This window comes from Podarcis filfolensis (genome assembly GCF_964270895.1).
Source record: "Podarcis filfolensis genome assembly, chromosome: 8".
NCBI lineage: Eukaryota > Metazoa > Chordata > Lepidosauria > Squamata > Lacertidae > Podarcis > Podarcis filfolensis.
The window spans coordinates 57,964,076-57,982,095 of record NC_139611.1 but is presented as its reverse complement, the minus strand read 5'-3'; the positions used below and the strand labels follow the sequence as shown (position 1 = coordinate 57,982,095).

General features: G+C 41.2%; 1 protein-coding gene across 5 annotated transcripts in view; it reads right to left on the bottom strand.

Moving 5' to 3' along the window:
- Positions 1-18,020, bottom strand: part of THRAP3 (thyroid hormone receptor associated protein 3) — a 40,760-nt gene that overhangs the window by 11,092 nt on the left and 11,648 nt on the right. For 3 of the 5 annotated variants that reach the window (XM_083625170.1, XM_083625172.1, XM_083625173.1), the window contains exons 3-7: positions 14,406-14,476; positions 10,744-10,905; positions 6,695-7,582; positions 2,460-3,212; positions 26-198 (exon numbers count right to left, since the gene is read on the bottom strand). In XM_083625170.1, coding sequence (XP_083481296.1) covers positions 26-198; positions 2,460-3,212; positions 6,695-7,582; positions 10,744-10,880 — 1,951 coding nt within the window. In that variant the 5' untranslated portion in view covers positions 10,881-10,905; positions 14,406-14,476. Of the gene's footprint in view, positions 1-25; positions 199-2,459; positions 3,213-6,694; positions 7,583-9,509; positions 9,726-10,743; positions 10,906-14,405; positions 14,477-18,020 lie in introns of those variants that run through there. The other 2 variants (XM_083625174.1, XM_083625171.1) reach the window with 2 other exon arrangements.

Here is an 18,020-nt window from a genome sequence, read left to right as displayed (position 1 = left end):
AACACCAGTCTCAAATGCAACTCACCTTTCACATGGTGAACAATGGTCACAATATGCTGAGCAAAGAGCTCCGAGGGACTCCGCTGAGACTGGGCGGACTGGATGTGATGGAAAATGGAGCGAAACTCCTGCTCCTTTTTGTTGCTGTGCACCAGATCACGACACAGTTTGCGCTCCTGTGCCAAAATCCCGCTTGGGCTGGTGGGGAAACACACAAAGATATGCTCATTAATTGTTATGATCTCCAAAAGCAACTACTTCCAGAGAGGTGGTTTTGTTTGTCTGGCATAGTGAACAAAACAAGAAGGTACAGTGGAACCTTGGTTGTCAAACGCTTCGGAAGTCAAACATGTCGGCTTTCAAATGCCGAAACCTGGAAGTGAATGCTTCCATTTTCAAACACGCCTCAGAAGTTGAACGGCTTCTGGGGCTCATTTCTCCATTTTTTCAATGGATTTTGCCGGCTGCCCATTGTGCCTCGGTTGTCGAACGATTCAGATGTCAAATGGTCTTCCAGAACAGATTACATTCAACAACTGAGGTTCCACTATATCGTGACAGCTAAGCAACTAAGAAAGAAGGTGGTGGCCCAAGGAACTCTTGAGGTGAAGTACACCTTGGTCTGGATGGACAGAGTTCAGTCCACAGAAGCTCCTATCAGCAAAAAAATTGTTAGTCTCTACAATGCCACAAGACACTTGCCTTTGTATAAAAGTCAAGTAAATCAATAGCAACAGCCAACAGTATGAGGAATAAAATACACCATTGTCTAGCTATGCAAGCTTATTAGCTGTGTTTCACTTCAATGATTGTCAAGCATCTTTTCCTTTTTTGCAGTGCACCAACTCTCTGGATTATGGGGGACAAGATTGTGTGAATTCATTTGTGGGAGGCTGGTGAACAGACAGTTGGCCTGGGAGCAACATGTTCAATTCAAAGACTTGTCACTGAAGGCACTTCATGATCAGTTTAGGAGCAATGTTTTACTCAAGAGCAGATGCACTGAAAACACTAGACATAACTTAGGGCTATTAATTTCAAATGGGTCTACTCGGAGTACAACTAAGTTGGATACAACTCTCTATTCCAAGGTTTTATTTGCATGTTCACATATGTTCCTCTGTCCATCCCTGCATTATTTCTCTACAGGCATTGGAACTACCATGGCTATCAGCAGGAGTGATGATGTGCACCATGAAGTTGTGCCCAACAAAGTGTCCTTTCGGATGTCTTTTACTCATGCTTCAAAAGTGTATTTAGGGCTTGGGAAGGTGGTGGGCTGTTTTCTGCTGTAGATTGGCTCGCCTGCTCCAGGTGACCCTTGGACTTTATTCATTCATTCATTAATTAGGGCAAGGGTTGTTAACATGGTGTCCACACATGCCAGTGTGCTAATCCGTACCTCCTATGGTACCCATGAAAGCTCTCAGCAAATATCCTTTGAAAAAACCACAATACACAGAGACTGTTAGCTGTTCTTGCTCAAGTTTGTGTTTCACAGGCTCAGTCTCTTCTGCACGGAGCACATGTCTTTAAATATGGCCACATTTCAATGGATGTCAGGACTGGACATCCACCCTCCCATCTGCTCAGAACAGAAGGGAGGTGCAGAGTGGCTGGGTACAAATAATAAAATTAGTAGTAGTAGTAGTAGTAGTTATATGGCTTGTTCTACCTGAAAGCTAGGGTGGTATTCAACTAAGTTTGACTCAAAGCAGACCCACTGAAATGCATGGACGTAACTTACTGTTCTGGTCTATTCTGAGTAAAATGCAGCTGAATATCACCCCTTGACTAGCACCCCATTTTTGCAAGCTTTTTGTGATCTGCTCTTCTTTTTGGTCCTTTACAGAGACATATGCTCTGGTTCTCCCTGTCACTCCACTGCCAAAATAAAATTGGGATTAGGCAATAGCTGCATTTGCATAATGATAAACTGGTGTTTCTGGCATATTGTGGTTTATTGTGAATAAGCAGTGTGCTGGTACATGATGCCAATGCCTCCCGCTTTGCTTCTCTGTTAGCTTGAGAAGGAGAAACAAACCATGAAGCTTTGGCTTCCTGTTACATCTGAACCCAGGATTGTGGTTTGTTGTTCCCTAAGGAGTCATAACTGCTAGCCAACCTTAAGACATCGTTTGTTGTTGGCTTACCGACTGTGGCTTGCTAGGGAGGAGCATGCTCTTTGGCTTGGACCTAATGGGAAGCATACACCAGCATGATGCTCACTCATATGCAGCCATGGCAAGTGAGAAACTCTGGCACATTGACATTAAAAAGAGAATCTCTGGGCTCTGTTATCTACCCATATGTTCCAAATAATATAAACCAGTGGGCAGACTAGGCTTCTTGCTTACTCTCTTTGGAGAACTACTGTACACAGTACAGAGCAATATTCCCATTCAGGTTTCCCCTAACCCTTTATTCCAACTGTGGGGCAGACACACTGAGCCTCTCACCGTGCAAGATCCTCATCAAAAGAATCCATTCGGAGGTTGACTTGGGTCTCACGAGTGATGGAAAAGGAAGACTTGCCAGTGGCCAGGCCCTCTCCCCGTGTGCCCAGCTTCTCTCTGCCCTCTGAAGTTTTTCGTGGAGGAGGAGATGTAGCATTCTTTTCCTGGCTGGCTTTGTAAGTGGTAACTCGGAAATTCTTCTCTGGAACAAAGCCTCTGTGCCCGGCTTCTGCTCTCTTGGCAACCTGCCTCTCTTCCTTCTTGGTCTGCTCAGCATAGGACTCCTCCTCCACCTCCTCAGCTTTCCTCTGCTTCTCTTTGGCTCCAGGCAAAAATACTAGGCCTTCCCATTTGCCTGATCGATCTTCCTCCTGGTTTTTATTGGAAGCAGACAACGTCTTGGACAGAAACTTCGGCTCATCGTCCTCATCCTCATCAAAATTGGATTCCTTTCGCCCTTTGCCTTTAACCTTCTTCTCGGGCTCATCTGCCTCGTCTTTGCCATAGTGGCTCTCCTTGTGGAACTCTGCTATTTTCTTTTCAAAATCATCTCGGAGCTTATAGCGCTTTGGGGACTGACTTCCACGATACAGCTTTTCTGTATCAGCTTTGGAGGCATACGGATCTGTTTTTGTTTTACCATCTGCTAATCCCAGGTCAGAGAAAATTCCTTTCTCTTTCATTTTTTCTTTTTCCATGTTCGACAGTTTCTGCTCTTTGTCTTTCCCATTCTCAGCTTTTTGCTCTTCCAAATACCTATTTAAAAAAGAGAGAGAGACAGTCAATTCAGGAACTCGTAAAGTTCTGATAAAGCAGATGATGCCTGTGTTACTGATACAAAGCTTTATTTAGCTTTTTTCTAACTCTTAATGCTTTAAAATTAGTACACCTATTCACTACAGGTCACAGAACCTTGACACACAAAGCTTAGTAAAACCAATAAAATCGTATTTAAGAACCTACTTGCCATAGCTAGAAGGCAGGAAATACGTAAAAGATCTTACCCAACCTGCGCATTCACTTACAAACCTGTTTGTGGAGAATTAACCCATCAACATTTTCACCTTGGATTGGTGTGCTTTTTAAGTAATACACAGTGGAAATAAAAGCCTCAAAAGCTACTTCAAATTTTTGGAGGAAAGTCTCCTATGGAAGCTATAGACAATTCAAAACACAAATAAAAGCAAAAAGGTTAACGGGGGGGGAAATGCTTAATTGGCTGGGAGGAACACGAATACTCAGCAATATTATAAAGATGGTCAATCCCCAACTAAAACTGACAGGATGATGATTGGCATATATCTAAACTATATGGGCAAGTTTCTATTTTGTAATTACAACTGGAGGTGAATTTCAAAACTATACATTGGTTGATGATGTAACAAAATTGAGAATGGAAAAATAATTGTGGAGCATCTGAGAACAATACAATCGCTTCTTAAACAGATGGATGTATAGCTGCTGAGATCAACTAAACAACTAAAAACAATGCTCCTTGTACTAACTGGTGTTTGTGACTCCCTGGGGGGAATGTATTTGCAAAGATTCAAGTAATGTTCCTGCCCAAAGCACATTTACTAACAACTATCTCTTTGCGCTGGATAAGTTTTACTAGATGCAAAAATTGGCTCCATGACAGCTGTTTTCTGTATCTGCTGGAAGCTGAGCCCACCAGCAGATTCCAGGGGATGACAAACATTGTACCTATTCTTTAACAGTCTTCTCATATATTTCCAAAAGTGGGGCTTCTGCTCCTAAATTTTTACACTTGTGGTGCCTGGTAATCTGCTTTTTGGGTTTTTTAAGTACTATATTTTACAAGACTTGACACCTACACATCTAATGCTGACTCCTGAAAATCTGAAGCCAGTGCCAAGAAATCTGAGACAATTTTCTCCCCCACTCCTTCTAAAAAGGGTTTAGGAAACACCTGTTCTACATAACAGCAAAACCTATGCACAAATCTCAGTTCTACAAACTACCTCTCGAACACACTGGGAGAACTTAAAAACAACTTACTTTCTTTTTTACTGAAAAGGTATTTATTGATTAATGCTTTTTAAAAATGCTTTTGTATGTAACTGTGCTGGATTATTTACCATAAACCAGCTTGTAACTCCCTTGGGGAAAATCCAAGGGTTTTACACCTGCTGTACACCGAGAGAAATAAGCGGCAACCATCCTTTTAAAATGAGCATATTAGGCAGCTGTGTAATAATACTTAACACAATCTCAGAGCTAGATCTGATTCTGCATCTTAGATAAAAATGAATTTGGTATATAAAGGGGCAACTGTCATTACAAAAGCTACCAAGCTCTATTCCATAGGTACTACTGCAATTTTATAGCAGCAGTTTCATTTCTGTAAGAAAACAATAACTGCCGTGCAGAGTGAAGGTCTAACTCCTACTGTTTAACAGAAATTTCATCATGATAATGAGTTCCAACCCCAAAAGCACCTATCCTCTGGTCATCCAAAACGAGTCTGCAGTTTTGGCTACCATGGTTAGTAGCCATAAGTTATTTACACAAGTGACCACTAGTGCTGTACACTAAGTAAGACAAACTCCTAGAGGTGTATGCATGCTTTCTGGGGAGATAATTCAGCTTCCTACTTGCAGACTAGAAACCAGTTACATGCAAAATGGAAAGGTCAATTCTTTCTTGTATTGGCTGCAACTCTTGTGTTCCTTCTGTTCAGAATGCAAGATCTGCCAGGGAGCAAACACTTTTCAGGGAGGTGACACATCTATATTATGAATTATCCTCTTCAGGAATGTCTAACAAGCTACTCAACTGTGCACCTTGAATTTCTTTGATTGCCAAGGTTTTTAACATGTCATTACTTTTGCTGGTTTATTTTTGTGTTTGAAACATTTAAAATATATATATACATGCTGCACTGAACTGGGGTGAAGAATTATATAAAGTTTCCCAATGTCATATTTTTTCCAGAGAAAATTTCCCATTTTTAGACATTTGTTGTTTCATAAATGAACTAGTAATTTAATGGGCCAGTATGGAAGCAATGCTAAACCACAAGGCAGCACAACTTGAGGTCTTGAAGAGTTTGTGGAACTACAACTTCCATCAATCCTAACCACCCACCATGGTAGCTGGGGTTGATGGGAGTTGAACATCACATGGAGGACCACAGGCTGTCCAATCCTTGGTTTAGGTTATTTGTACAATCTACAGACTTGTATACCAATTTCATGTTTCATGTTGAATCCACTTACAATTTTAAACTAATCAAAACTCTCCATTATATCGAACTCTAGGAACTTAGATTGGTTCAAGCAATCCAAGACCAAACTGTGCCTTAAGATCTAACCATAGTTAGACTGACAAGAACTACCAGAGTTTAGACATAATCAGGATTTTTTGTTAGTTTAAAACTGGAACTGGATACTTCCAATCACGTTCTTTGGCACACCTCAGAGGGGAGGGCGTGGCATACAACAACTCATACATGTAACAGTAAACTATGGTTTAATAAGTTGTATAATTTAGCCCAATGAATAAACAGAAGTCAAATTGTGGAATGGACACCTTACTAGTAAAATTCAAAATCGAAGTTGTAATTAACTTTTCAGTTAACTATCTCTTGGAAGTGCATATTCTTACACACAGCACTTCAGGTATGGTAAAATTAATCTTTAAAAAATTCAATTAATAATAATTGCCAAGTAAAGCTATGCACTAGGTCAAATACAACATTAAAATGCACCAAGTATATTTATTTAATTCCTCCCACAATAAAATATTTCAGTTCAACTACCTTTGGCTACTAAAAGATCTCTTCAGATATGTATGTAGCAAATAAATTAGCATGGCATGGTTTACTTTTTGTTTTGTTTAGTACATTATAAATCAAACAGCCATCTTAAATCTTCTCTGAAGCTCTATGAAATTGTACAAAAACCCCACATGACTATTTTTATCTTGTATGCCACCTTGAGTAATTCTCCATTAAAAAATCAGAGATTGAAAAAGAGTGTTAATAATAGTATCTCACATACCACAGCAATTAATACAATACTTAATAAAAACAATACTTTTACCACTATTACCTAAGTCTGCTTTTTATTATTTTCACAACAGATTTTTGCAACTTCTGACTAGCTGAGACTAAACTTTTTACATTACTTATGGCTAGCCTAATTGTGCCAATCTAACAGTCAGCTGAAAGTCAGAGAAACATCAACCAATCAATTTTAGGAATGAAGACAACTTGCCTTTTGGAGAAGGCTATCCCCATTTCCTCCTTCTGAGATGCCCCATAAATGGAACTGATTGTTGTGGGGCTTTTGCACACAGGACTTTTCCTTGTTGGGCTCAGGCCTGCTAAATTATGCTCAAACTGATGTGAGCCTGCCTGGAAGGAGCTGCTGCTCTGCAGAGTCGAGCCCAGCTGTGAAGGGTTGGAAGATGTAGGACTGGGCTTCTGAAGTGGGCTTGGCCTAGGTGAACGGCGCCTCACGACAACTGACTGGAGAGGGCTCTTTAGTGCTGGGCTTCGCTCTTTTGGACTCAACTCTGTCACAGCAGAGGCCCTTGATGCTGAACCTGTGCCATAAGCACCCACTTCTTGCCAAGATTTCGATCCCTCTGAGGATTTGGCATCCTGTGCAGTTCCTCCTGAGAAGGGCGGTTCCTTGGTGTCATCCCCTTGGTTGTCTCCAGCACCCTGAGACCCCCGGCCATCCTTGGAAGAAGACTTCTTCTCCTTCAATGACCGACGTTTGGAGGACTCGCCTCTGCTGTGATTAGAGGAGGATCGAGATGATGAAGACCTCCTTGACCTATCAGATGAGGACTTGTCAGAATTTCTTGAATGGCTTCTAGATCTTGGGGATGGAGATCTCCTCTTGGGTGACCGAGAACGTGAGCGTCCCCTACGAGGGCTATAGGCTTGGCGGTAGTTTTGCCAGTTGGACCTGTAATTTCCATAGCCACCTCGGTTATATTGACCCCATGGGTAGAACCCTCTGTTCCTTCCACGGAAATAATAGGGTCTCCGATAACCTCTGTTATGCCCTCGGAAATCCCGGTTCTGGTAGACCCGCTGGTGGTTCCTCTCCCTGTTATGAGATGGAGAGTATGATCTCGAACGGGACCTAGAACTGAGGAAAAAGAAAAATGTATTTGGAAATTGCTACACACAGTACTACAGCATTCTGATTGCAATACAAAGACATTAACCTGTTTTCATAATGATGCATAGGTTTCCCTTTAGCTCATCTCCAGCTTCTATCTCATAATGATAAGTATCCTTAAAAACAGCCCTCAGGAATGCAGGGCAATGCAGATGGAACAAAGTTGCTATTGCTAGGATGAGCGCTTTCCTACAAAACCACTTCAGACACAGAGGAAGCAGCATTTTCTCCCTCAGAAGGCCATCCTCAGAGCACCCACCTTCCAGAGCTCAATTTGCAGCATGGGGCAAATGTACCCAATAGCGTAGAGAGGAAACCATTATTTGTAACCTTTCAGTTTTATCTACTATAACCCAGCAAAGATTCCACTTCATGGATGATTTGTTTTTGTTTTTAAAAGGCAACAAAAAGCTCTCCCCCCCCCCCACGCGACAGAAAAAACAAGAAATGGAATATCAGACATTATTCTGTCTTCCAATAAGGGAGTTAAATGGCCAGCAACTTTCTGCCATCAGGGCACACTACTCAATCAAATAGATCTTTTTTAGGTTCAAGTCTTTTGTGTTTGCGGATTTTTAAAGCAATATTATGTGATTGAGTATATTTTTATATTTAACACACCACATTAAATAGACGTATCTAGTATGAGGGGCATGATGTGGAAGATACAATTTCAGGATTAAGTTCACTTTGTTTGGGTTATAGTGTATCAGACTAGGACCAGATAGATCCAGGTTTAAGTCCCCACTTAGCCATGAAGTTCAGAGAGTGATGTTGGCTTGGTCACTACTCTTGCAGTCTATTCACTTCATGTAACAACTGATACAAAGCTACTAATAAATCCCACTGGTGCTCACAAATGGGGTGCAGCTGCCCATGAATGCTGGAGTGAGACTTGAAATAGCAGGTGCTTTGCAGGAAAAAGAAGGCCAGACGCTGCATCTCCCAACTGAAGGATTGGGGTGGGGAGATGACCGAGCAGGGAACAAAACTGCAACTGAAGCCCCGAAGAACCACAAACCAGAATAGCCCAAATGGATGACTAATCTGAGATTAGACAAGGATTATGTAACAAGAAGTTGTGCTGGTGAGGAGCTACGCAGTCAAATGAAAACAGGTTTAAAAACGGAAAAGCAAGGTCTGCCGTCTAAAACAACATCTGGTACAATTTCTACACAAAGAGAAGTTGCTGCCTTGTTTGTTCCGTGAATCCAGCCTCTTTTACTATTAGGAAAAAAACCAGAGCAGCTTACCTTGGATTCTGTCTCATTCGCAAACAGTTTCAGCAACGTTAAGAAGGAATTGACATGTACACAGCCTGGTGCAGACAGTGAAAATGAGCTAATTATGAGGTGTTCCACAGCCCACGTAGGAGCCAGTCCCTAGACAGCTACTGCATTTTGTTATCAATTAACAGCTGAGGGACCTGTTGCCTGATCCTTCCAAAATCCATTTTGCCATTTTAAGAGGCATGGAATATGAAAAGTTTCCCTTCAAAGATCTGTGGAGGCTGTTCATGAGAAATCATTTGAAAAGACACAGCACATGAAATGCAGCTGAGGTTGTGCAGCTGGGGGGCGGGGGGAGAACATGCAAGTTATTTCTCCCCAAAGCTTGCAGCTGAGTAACTGCATGGGTTCAAAGGCACTACAGAAAATAGAGCTACTGGGGTGGAACGACTCCTACAAAGAACTAAATAGATTATGACTAGAGTTGAGGCGGAGAGGGGGAATTCCCTGGAGAAAGACACAAATGTAATACAAGCCACATTCTCTGCAGTCGAGACAGCAAAAGCAACCAGCTGCCCAAGCTGCTTCCCTCTACCACAACAAGATTCTGACCAGCAAGCCTATTATCCCCAAGAAATGAAGCCAATGTAAGGCAGGAAACCTACCTCAGTGAGTTTTCTATACTTTTCCTAGATTTGCATTCCCCAGCCTCTTCCATTTTACTTCTCCAGCCAAGTCATATGCATAATCAAAGTTTCTCCAAAAGCTGTCTGTAACCAGGGACATTTTGCACGCTGGGCTCATTCTCCATTGGCAAAGCTCCCCTCAATGAAGCCGGACATTCCCAGCCTACTGGTAAGCCCTTCCTAATGCTTTTACCCTCTGTAAGGAGATCGTTTGTGCTTCGGCTCCTCTCCTCTTTCTGGCATTGTCCTTTTCTCCACCCCCTGTTGCATTTTACTGTTCCCTTTCTGTATCTTTCTCAGAAACCACACACACTAATTATTAACAGCCACTTATGCTTCTGTCCCAACAGTTACAGAAAATCTGTGAGCCTTTTACCATTATTTTAAAAGGGTAACAAAATAAATGAATGATACAAACAAAATCTAACTAGAGACTCAAAATCTTCTGAAAAGTAAAGCAACACAATGAACAGCCAAGTGGGGTTTGGTTCTGCAGGATGTGCCAATAAACAGATCCCAGAAATTATTCAGAATGTTGTTCTTCTTGTTAACAGTCCAGGGTTTAAATAACCAACTGGAAAAGCACAGAATTAGTACCCTTTCCTAACTTTCACTAGCGAAAATCTTCATCAATCTTTCTCTGCAATATAGCTCTCTGCTGCATCGTTCTTAGACATATATCCTGAGCAGTGAGTTAAGATCAGTAACTTTTCATTAGAGACAAAGTTCTTGCCATTACAAATCTAATCACAAGGACATTTAAAGAGATAGAATAGAAATCCAAATGTAAAATCTTGGGCACAGACTTCACTATGATTGCTGAAGAACAGGTAAAGATACACCCCCTCTGTTCTGCTCCCTCTGCAATTTTAGGCATTTCTCAAAGTCAGAATAATTCCAGAGGCAACCCAGTTACTCAGAACGTTTGACAATAACCAACTTCAAAAACAACAACTCAAAAGGGCCTAGTACAACCAAAACACAGAGAACACTGGGTTAAAAAAGCTACCCACTTCATGGCCGAGCAAGAGCTAGTTGGATGGTAAGGTTATAAAAATAGAACTGGTTGGCAGACAAAGGAAGTAACTTAAGATGGTAGAATAAATTGGAATCTAGCAAAAGCTTTCCGCAGGAGAATTCCCATTTGTGCAGGGCTCCCCTCAGGTACAAAGAAAAGAACAAAACACCATCAGAAGCAACCAATGGCACTTACCTGAGCCTGCGTTTTCTTGATCGAGAAACAGACCGGGATCGGGACCGAGATTTTGAGAAAGACCGGGACCGGGATCGAGAACCAGATCTTGAACGAGAGGAACGGGACCCCGATTTGGATTTATTTGTTTTTGACATTTTTTCTCACTCCTTTCACTTAATTCTGTCAACATAGAGGGAAAAATAAAAACAACAACAAATGAATCATTTTCCAGATTCTCTCTTTGGCTGTTTAAAGATGTCCAAGAATAGCAAAATTCTCTTTGCAAAGCAAATAACATATATCCAACAGCCTTTGCAATTTAACTCTAAAAAGAACACCAGAAAACTTGAGAAGTCTCTGGACTAGTTTAGACACCCTTTTATTCCATAACAATTCCAATCCTGCTTTTGATTTAAGTCTACTAATCACAAAGCCTATACATGTCCAGGTTCCTGTAACTATGCCTTTATGTGGTGATAATGGAGTCGTAACAGTCACCAACTAACGCACTTAAGACAAAAGAAAACTTACATACTATCTCCAATGGATGAGGTGCCGACTCTTTGAAAAGCCCTGCTGCTGGTAAACCAAGTTATACATTTGTTACAATCAAGCAGCCACTAGGGACTCTTGTTGCAGCCAAAATAAATCGGGAACCCTTCCAAATATTTCAAGGGTTCAAATGTTGGTGATAGAAAAGAAGTTTCTCTGTAGCACTCAACAGCTTTGAATAATCAATTAATAATTTTAACAGGAAGAAATGTAGCAAAATTATCTCAAACGGAAATCCCACGATTATAGAAATAAGCAGGGGCAAATCAACCATCAGGCATGACGCAGTTGTAACAAAGCAGAGAATGATTAGGTGGTTTCTCAATGACGATTTTGTGTGTGTCCAGTTTTACACCCAGGGAAAAACCCAGCACATGACAGAAAAACACACAATTTTAAAGAGAAAACATCAAATACCAATACAAATAAGAAGCAACTTTATTCAATGCCACCCAAAATATCCTAATTCAAAATAGAAAAAAGCATTATTTTATCTTTTTAATTGGTTTTATAAAGTACTACAAACATAAAACACTTGCAGAAACCCTAGAAAAAGCAACTTACTACTAATCTGTTTATTTCTGCAAACGTTTTCCATAGTCATATTTGGAATTTTTGTTTTCAAAATTGGCAACTTTAACATAATCCACAAAACAGCTCTTGGTACAAGACTTGTTTCACCCTCAACCCAGCACAGTTCTAATTCAGGGTAGCAATAAAAAGAGTGCTCCCTTACATTCCCAAGCCATTTTTGAAATGTAACGGGTAAAGTGGCATACCTCAAGTAATCCTGAGTGAGGACCTGAAATCCTCCCTCTACTTCTGCCAGGACTGTTCAGTAGACCTAACTCTATAAGCTAACACCTGGCCTGGCCCATCACTTTCACTGTACAAAGAGCAAACTGAAGCTCAAGTTCAGTTCAGCAAAGTATGTTTTGACTTCATTCATCAGTCACCCCTTAACTGGGAATACTTTTGCTTCTTAGAAACTAGGGACAAATTCAGATGTTGTTTCTGCCACACACTCTCCTATAAACATTCCAAGCAATTAAACAGAGTGAAGCAACAACACAATTGAGTTCCAGACAGTGTGGTCTCAAGGGTTAACACTTCACCCTCCTCCCACTCCAGCACAAGTGCTCCTATTTCAGAGTCAGCTGTGTTCTGAGCGTTCAAGAAGCCCTAGATTAGATTTTAAAGATTTCAGCCTCTGCTGACATGTACCCAACAGGATATAAATGTGGGGGGAGATGAAAAAAGAGATGACAATCAGAACAGGCTCCAAAGAGCACATATTTCAGTGGCATGCATGCACGCGCATGCGCGCGCGCGCACACACACACACACACATATATATGTGTGTGTGTGTGTGCCACTGAAATATGTGCTTTGGAGCCTGTTCATTCATTCTTTCATTCATACACACACACACACACACACACACACACACACACACACAGAGTTTAGTTCTTACTTGAAATGTGCCAGAAAAAATTACAACTTTTACAGATGCATACCTCTCATGCATGATGCTATTTAGATCTGTACATATAAATCAGGAAAAAGGAACATTTCCAGCCTTCCAGATGTTATTGGACTTCAACTCACAAGTCTCAGGCATCATTGGTAAATGACTGCAGTCCTGCAACATCTGAAGGGCCACATGTCTGTCCCCCCCGCCGATAAAAACAGGGGTGTAGTGGTAAAATTTTAAAGTCCAGGTATACCTCGGAGATATTGCGGGTTTCATTCCAGACCATCACAATAAAGTGAATATTGCAATAAAGCAAGTCACACCAATTTTTTTGTTTTCAAGTGCACATAAAAGTTATGTTTACACCAGTGGTGGCCAAAATCTGCCCTCCAGCTGTTTTGGGACTACATTTCCAATCATCCCTTACCACTGGTCCTGTTAGCTAGGGATGATGGGAGTTGTAATTCCAAAAACACCTGGAGGGCCGAGTTTGGCCACCACTGGTTTACACTAAACTGTAGTTTATTAAGCCAGGTCCCCCAGGCTGCAGGGGTGGAAGGGGAAAAACCTGGTTCCAGCCCTAGCCAGCTCCACTCTCGTGGTCAGAAGAGGGACAGTGGCAGCAGGAGGCTTCCTTCCCCTGGGAATGGCCAGGCTGCCTGTAGTTGCACTAGCACCCTCCTAAGGAGCAATATCTGCAAAGTGCAATAAAGCGAGGTATGCCTGTACAAACACACATAATGACAGCCCTCATTGCTATCACACACACCCACGCAAGGAGAATTCAATAATGCAGGCACAACAAAGAGCAATAGAACACAGCATAATACCCAATTTATTAAGATTATATAGGAAATTATGAGCATGGAAATTCCTAAACATATAGAGTTTTTCGAAACATTTGGCTGTCAATTAACTGCTGCATTTCTACAAATTCTGGCCCACAGCTCTCTACTTTTAAAAGATATATTTTTCTAGAAATGTTTTCAGAATTGTACAAAACAGTAAAATAAACATGAAGAATCTCTTAAATGTAATGTACATCTCATTCTTTGCCAAAAAAGAATGAGCACTTTTTATGGAAATAAGACCTTTAAAACAATTTTCAGAGGGGTGTGACTCTACCAGCAGTAATAGGAACTTTAAAAAAACAAGGCCCTAAATATAGTTGAGCACGTATAATGAACTCACACAATGTAAAAAGTCAAAGAATCAGAATTGAAAGAACATAAAATGGTTCAGTCCAATGCCCTGCTGATGCAAGATATCCACTACTACAGAATCCCTGACAGCTGGCCATTCAGCCTCTACTTAAAAACTTCTAAGGATGCAGTCCTATGATGAAACCCATTTGCTGATTTGCCATGGACTGAGTCTATAACAAGAATTAGTGTTACACGGTATTTAAAACAGAAGTTGTATCCAACATTAGTTGGATCACTGAAATTAATGGGCATGACTAAATCAGGTCCATTAATTTCAATGGGTCTACTTGGAGTATGACTAATGCAGGATACAATCCACTGGCTTTTTTTGGCATGTTTTTAATAACTGTGTTCTACCCTGCCTGGTCAGAAAGTGGTCTATAAATATTTTAAATAAATTTGCATAAAGGTTATGCAACATACACACTCAAGCCCTGTGGGCAACATACCTTACTTGGACTGCTTTGTCACAACTTGATGGTTGCCTGGCACTGTCTCCTTCCACTTGAAATAAAAAAATCTGCAAAATAAAAGTAATTGTTAATATTGCAACTGCTCACAGGAGAACATCCACAATAACCATTCTACCTTGAAGAAAGGTGTAAAGGCAGCGCTACTCTAATTAAGCCTTCCTCAAATCTGTTACTCTAGCACAAACCACTTTGTTTTCTCAAGTAAATGTGTCCATGTATAAGCGTACCAAACTTGAACACACCTCAGTAGTAATCTCACACTTCTCCAGTCCCTGCAAGGAGAGACAAGCAGCAAAATTTACAAAGGCTATGACTGTGAAAACATTCAGTTAGTTGTCTACTGGTCGGTCTCCTAGTATCATCATATGGCTTTCTGACTGACAAACAAACAAACAAACAAACAAACAAACAAACCTGAGGGCAAAGACTGTGAATGTTTTTATTAAACTGCAAGCTGCTTGAGAGCCCTTCTGGATGAAGGGCAGGGAAAAAGTCAGCTTGCATTGTCAGCCTCACAAGCAAGCACTAGAAATAGGTTATCATGTTCCTGCTATGTCCTCATGGCTTTAAAAAGATTTTCAAAAAGTAACACAAACATTTTTATGCTGTCTGGGGTGGCTTTATAGCTTACACAAATAATGAGACATAAGGTAGTACTATTTAAATTATTTTAATATATTTAAATTATTATTATTTGTTCTTTCCTCCCACCTTCATATGAACTCATGTCAATCAAAATATTTATTTCTTTGTGGTCAACCATCCAAGCAATATGTTGCTATGCATCATTTTGTGTCTGTTAAAATTGTAATGGCTTTAGACTATACACTCTGACATAACTTTGTTAGTGTGCTTGGAGAAGTTCTCTGAGTGTCCGCTGTTGTTGTGTTTTATTTTTATTTTCATCTTGTGTAATTGTTGCATACCATATGTAATTAAAAGTAAGTAAGTAATGTTTTGAGAAGCATTTAAGTTAAAAAATAGAAAGGTAGATAGAAAGTATAAAACAAATATGAGAACTGTTACTATCTGTACCCATATCCTGCATAAGGTCCACCAAGCCTTAGCACGGGGTAAGGAACCTCTGGCCCATGGGCCAATTCAGGCTTAGCATGGGTCCCAATTTGAACTGCAAACAGTGTCCACCTGCTCCACACCTGACATCATTTGCGTGGTCAGGTGTGTAGCAGGAAGAGACATGGCAGGGTTGGGTGCATGAGTGAGATCCCCATGTGGAACTCAACTATGCAGCTGGTGTCTGCAGAAAGCAGCTTTGTGCTCCAGGCTTTGCCAAGCAAAGGGCTGGCAAAAGCCCCTTGCACTTTGGTTCCCAAGTGACTGACAACCAGTGTTATGCAAGGGATTTTTGAAAGGTTAGCAGGACAATCTACCTATCAAAGTTGGCCTGTGGGGGTGGGAACAGATTCTGACCTGCTGGGCCAGAAAGATTTCCCACCCATGCCTTCGAATGAGCCACTGCTCTCGTTCCTCTTCCTGCTGCCCACACATTGATCGCAGAAGCTAGAGTTTCTGTCTGGAATTGCTGTGCTCAACAATCATATACGCCAAGACAAATAAAGCTTTAACTGCCACATAAATCTGTCAGCAGAAATTTCCAGGGGGGGGTAAGCTGTGCTAGTTTGTTGCAGCAAAAACAATAAAGAGCCTTGTTTCACCTGAGAAACAACCACTATTTCATGAACCAGTCTTTAAGTTGCCACAAGACTCATTGGTTTGAATCCTTAGACAAATCCCCTAACCCATCCTACACTGTCCAGGAGCTGCCACCCCCCAACAAGGCATTTTGGGGGGTGGGTCCACTGCAGAGATGAGTCGGGAATAGGAAACTTTCTGTCCATGCACTTCCTGAAATTAACTAATCTTGGGGTTTGCTGTTATGCTGATAACAGAAGTAAGCTTATCAAATGCTGATTTTTTTTCATTTGCTGTTGCTTTAGCTTGGTTGAAATTGGCTCTTAAATGCTAACGATTAACCAAGAATGGGAGCTGAAGAACAGAATTTCTGCAGAGAAGCACTGGTCTTAAAAATGAAGGGTGCAAAACTGTAACTGTCTTAAATGCTTAAAAAATCTGTGTTGCAGACTGTTACACTTGTTTTCTGGAGTTGGGAAAAATGAAAGATACCTTTCATGGACGAAACTTAATAATACTAACGATCCAACAACCTTATTTTTATTATGAAACAAAGAGATAAGTACCATACCTTCATGAACTACCAATAGACAGAGTTTTGTTGTTTTGTTTTGTTTGCTAACTAGAGAGGCTTAACTTCTGCTTGGGAGCACAATGAAATCAGAACAAAGCAGATTCGAAAAAGTGTGCCCCAGTTAGAAAGGACCAGAACTGCCTTGCCTGCTAGGCAACCCTTGTTGCCTGCAATCAATTCACAAGAGGAAAACCATAGCGTGGCATACACAAAGAGCAGGTGCTTAGCGAAAAGGTGCTGGCAAACCAAATGCAGGCAGCAACTGTTTTAGGCACGTCCAATTATGTGTGTGACTGCACATTTGTTCATCATGCTGACCTGGAAGTGACATGAAATCATCACAAAAGGAGTAGAACGGGGCAGAGGCAGAACAGGCTTATACAGGCCCTGTCAATGTATGTATTGGGGAGGGGGGTTTCCTGGAACATTACCCCCATGCAAATTGGTCATTGCCTGTAGCTGTAGATGATGTACATGGGCAAGCCAAGTGCAGGGTCACCTCTCTAGACGTACCATGAAAACACTATCTCAACTCCAAAAATGGCAGTCAGTTGAAGACCTCAGCAAGGCATAATTAAATGCAGTGTTTTTTTTCCTAAAACAAAATTTAGGAGTACAGTGGACGCTCAGGTTGCGAACGTGATCCGTGCAGGAGGCACATTCGCAACCCGCAGAGCCACGTCTGCACACGCATGGGTTGCGATTCGGCGCTTCTGCGCATGCGCTACCGCCGAAACCCAGAAGTAACCTGTTCCGGTACTCCTGGGTTTCGGCACGTCCGTAACCCGAAAAAACGCAACCTGAAGCGTCTGTAACCCGAGGTATGACTGTACTCTCATTCCGTCTGAGACTTAGGAAACACCATGACAGGAAATGAGGCCGCCATCGGGAGTAGCAACAGAACTGACGATTCACTGTGCTAAAGAAACGAAAAATGTTAAAAAACTTTAGTTTCTTCTCCTGTTACAATTCACAAAACGTTTAGGGGTGTGTGTACCCCTGCGTACTCCCAGACAAAAGGCACTGATTAAATTAAAACATACACATTGAAAAATTATATACTGATTAGAAAAATAGGATTCCCTGTTTTAACTATGTTCCATGATTCAAAATAAGCCATAAGAAATATCAGGTGTTGGAAACAAAAGCAGTTTTTGCACATACTGTGACCCTCAAATCATCTTAATCCCTGAGCCACTCATTTTCCACTGTTAATCAGGTGCAGTCCACAAGTTCCACTTTCCCGCAAAAAGTTGCTCTGTGCACAGAAAGATTTTACACCAGGCTCCTTTTGTCCGCAAATCAAATTGCTTGCATGCTGTAGTGTAAAGCTTTCAATAACACAGATATAAAAGGTTATGTTG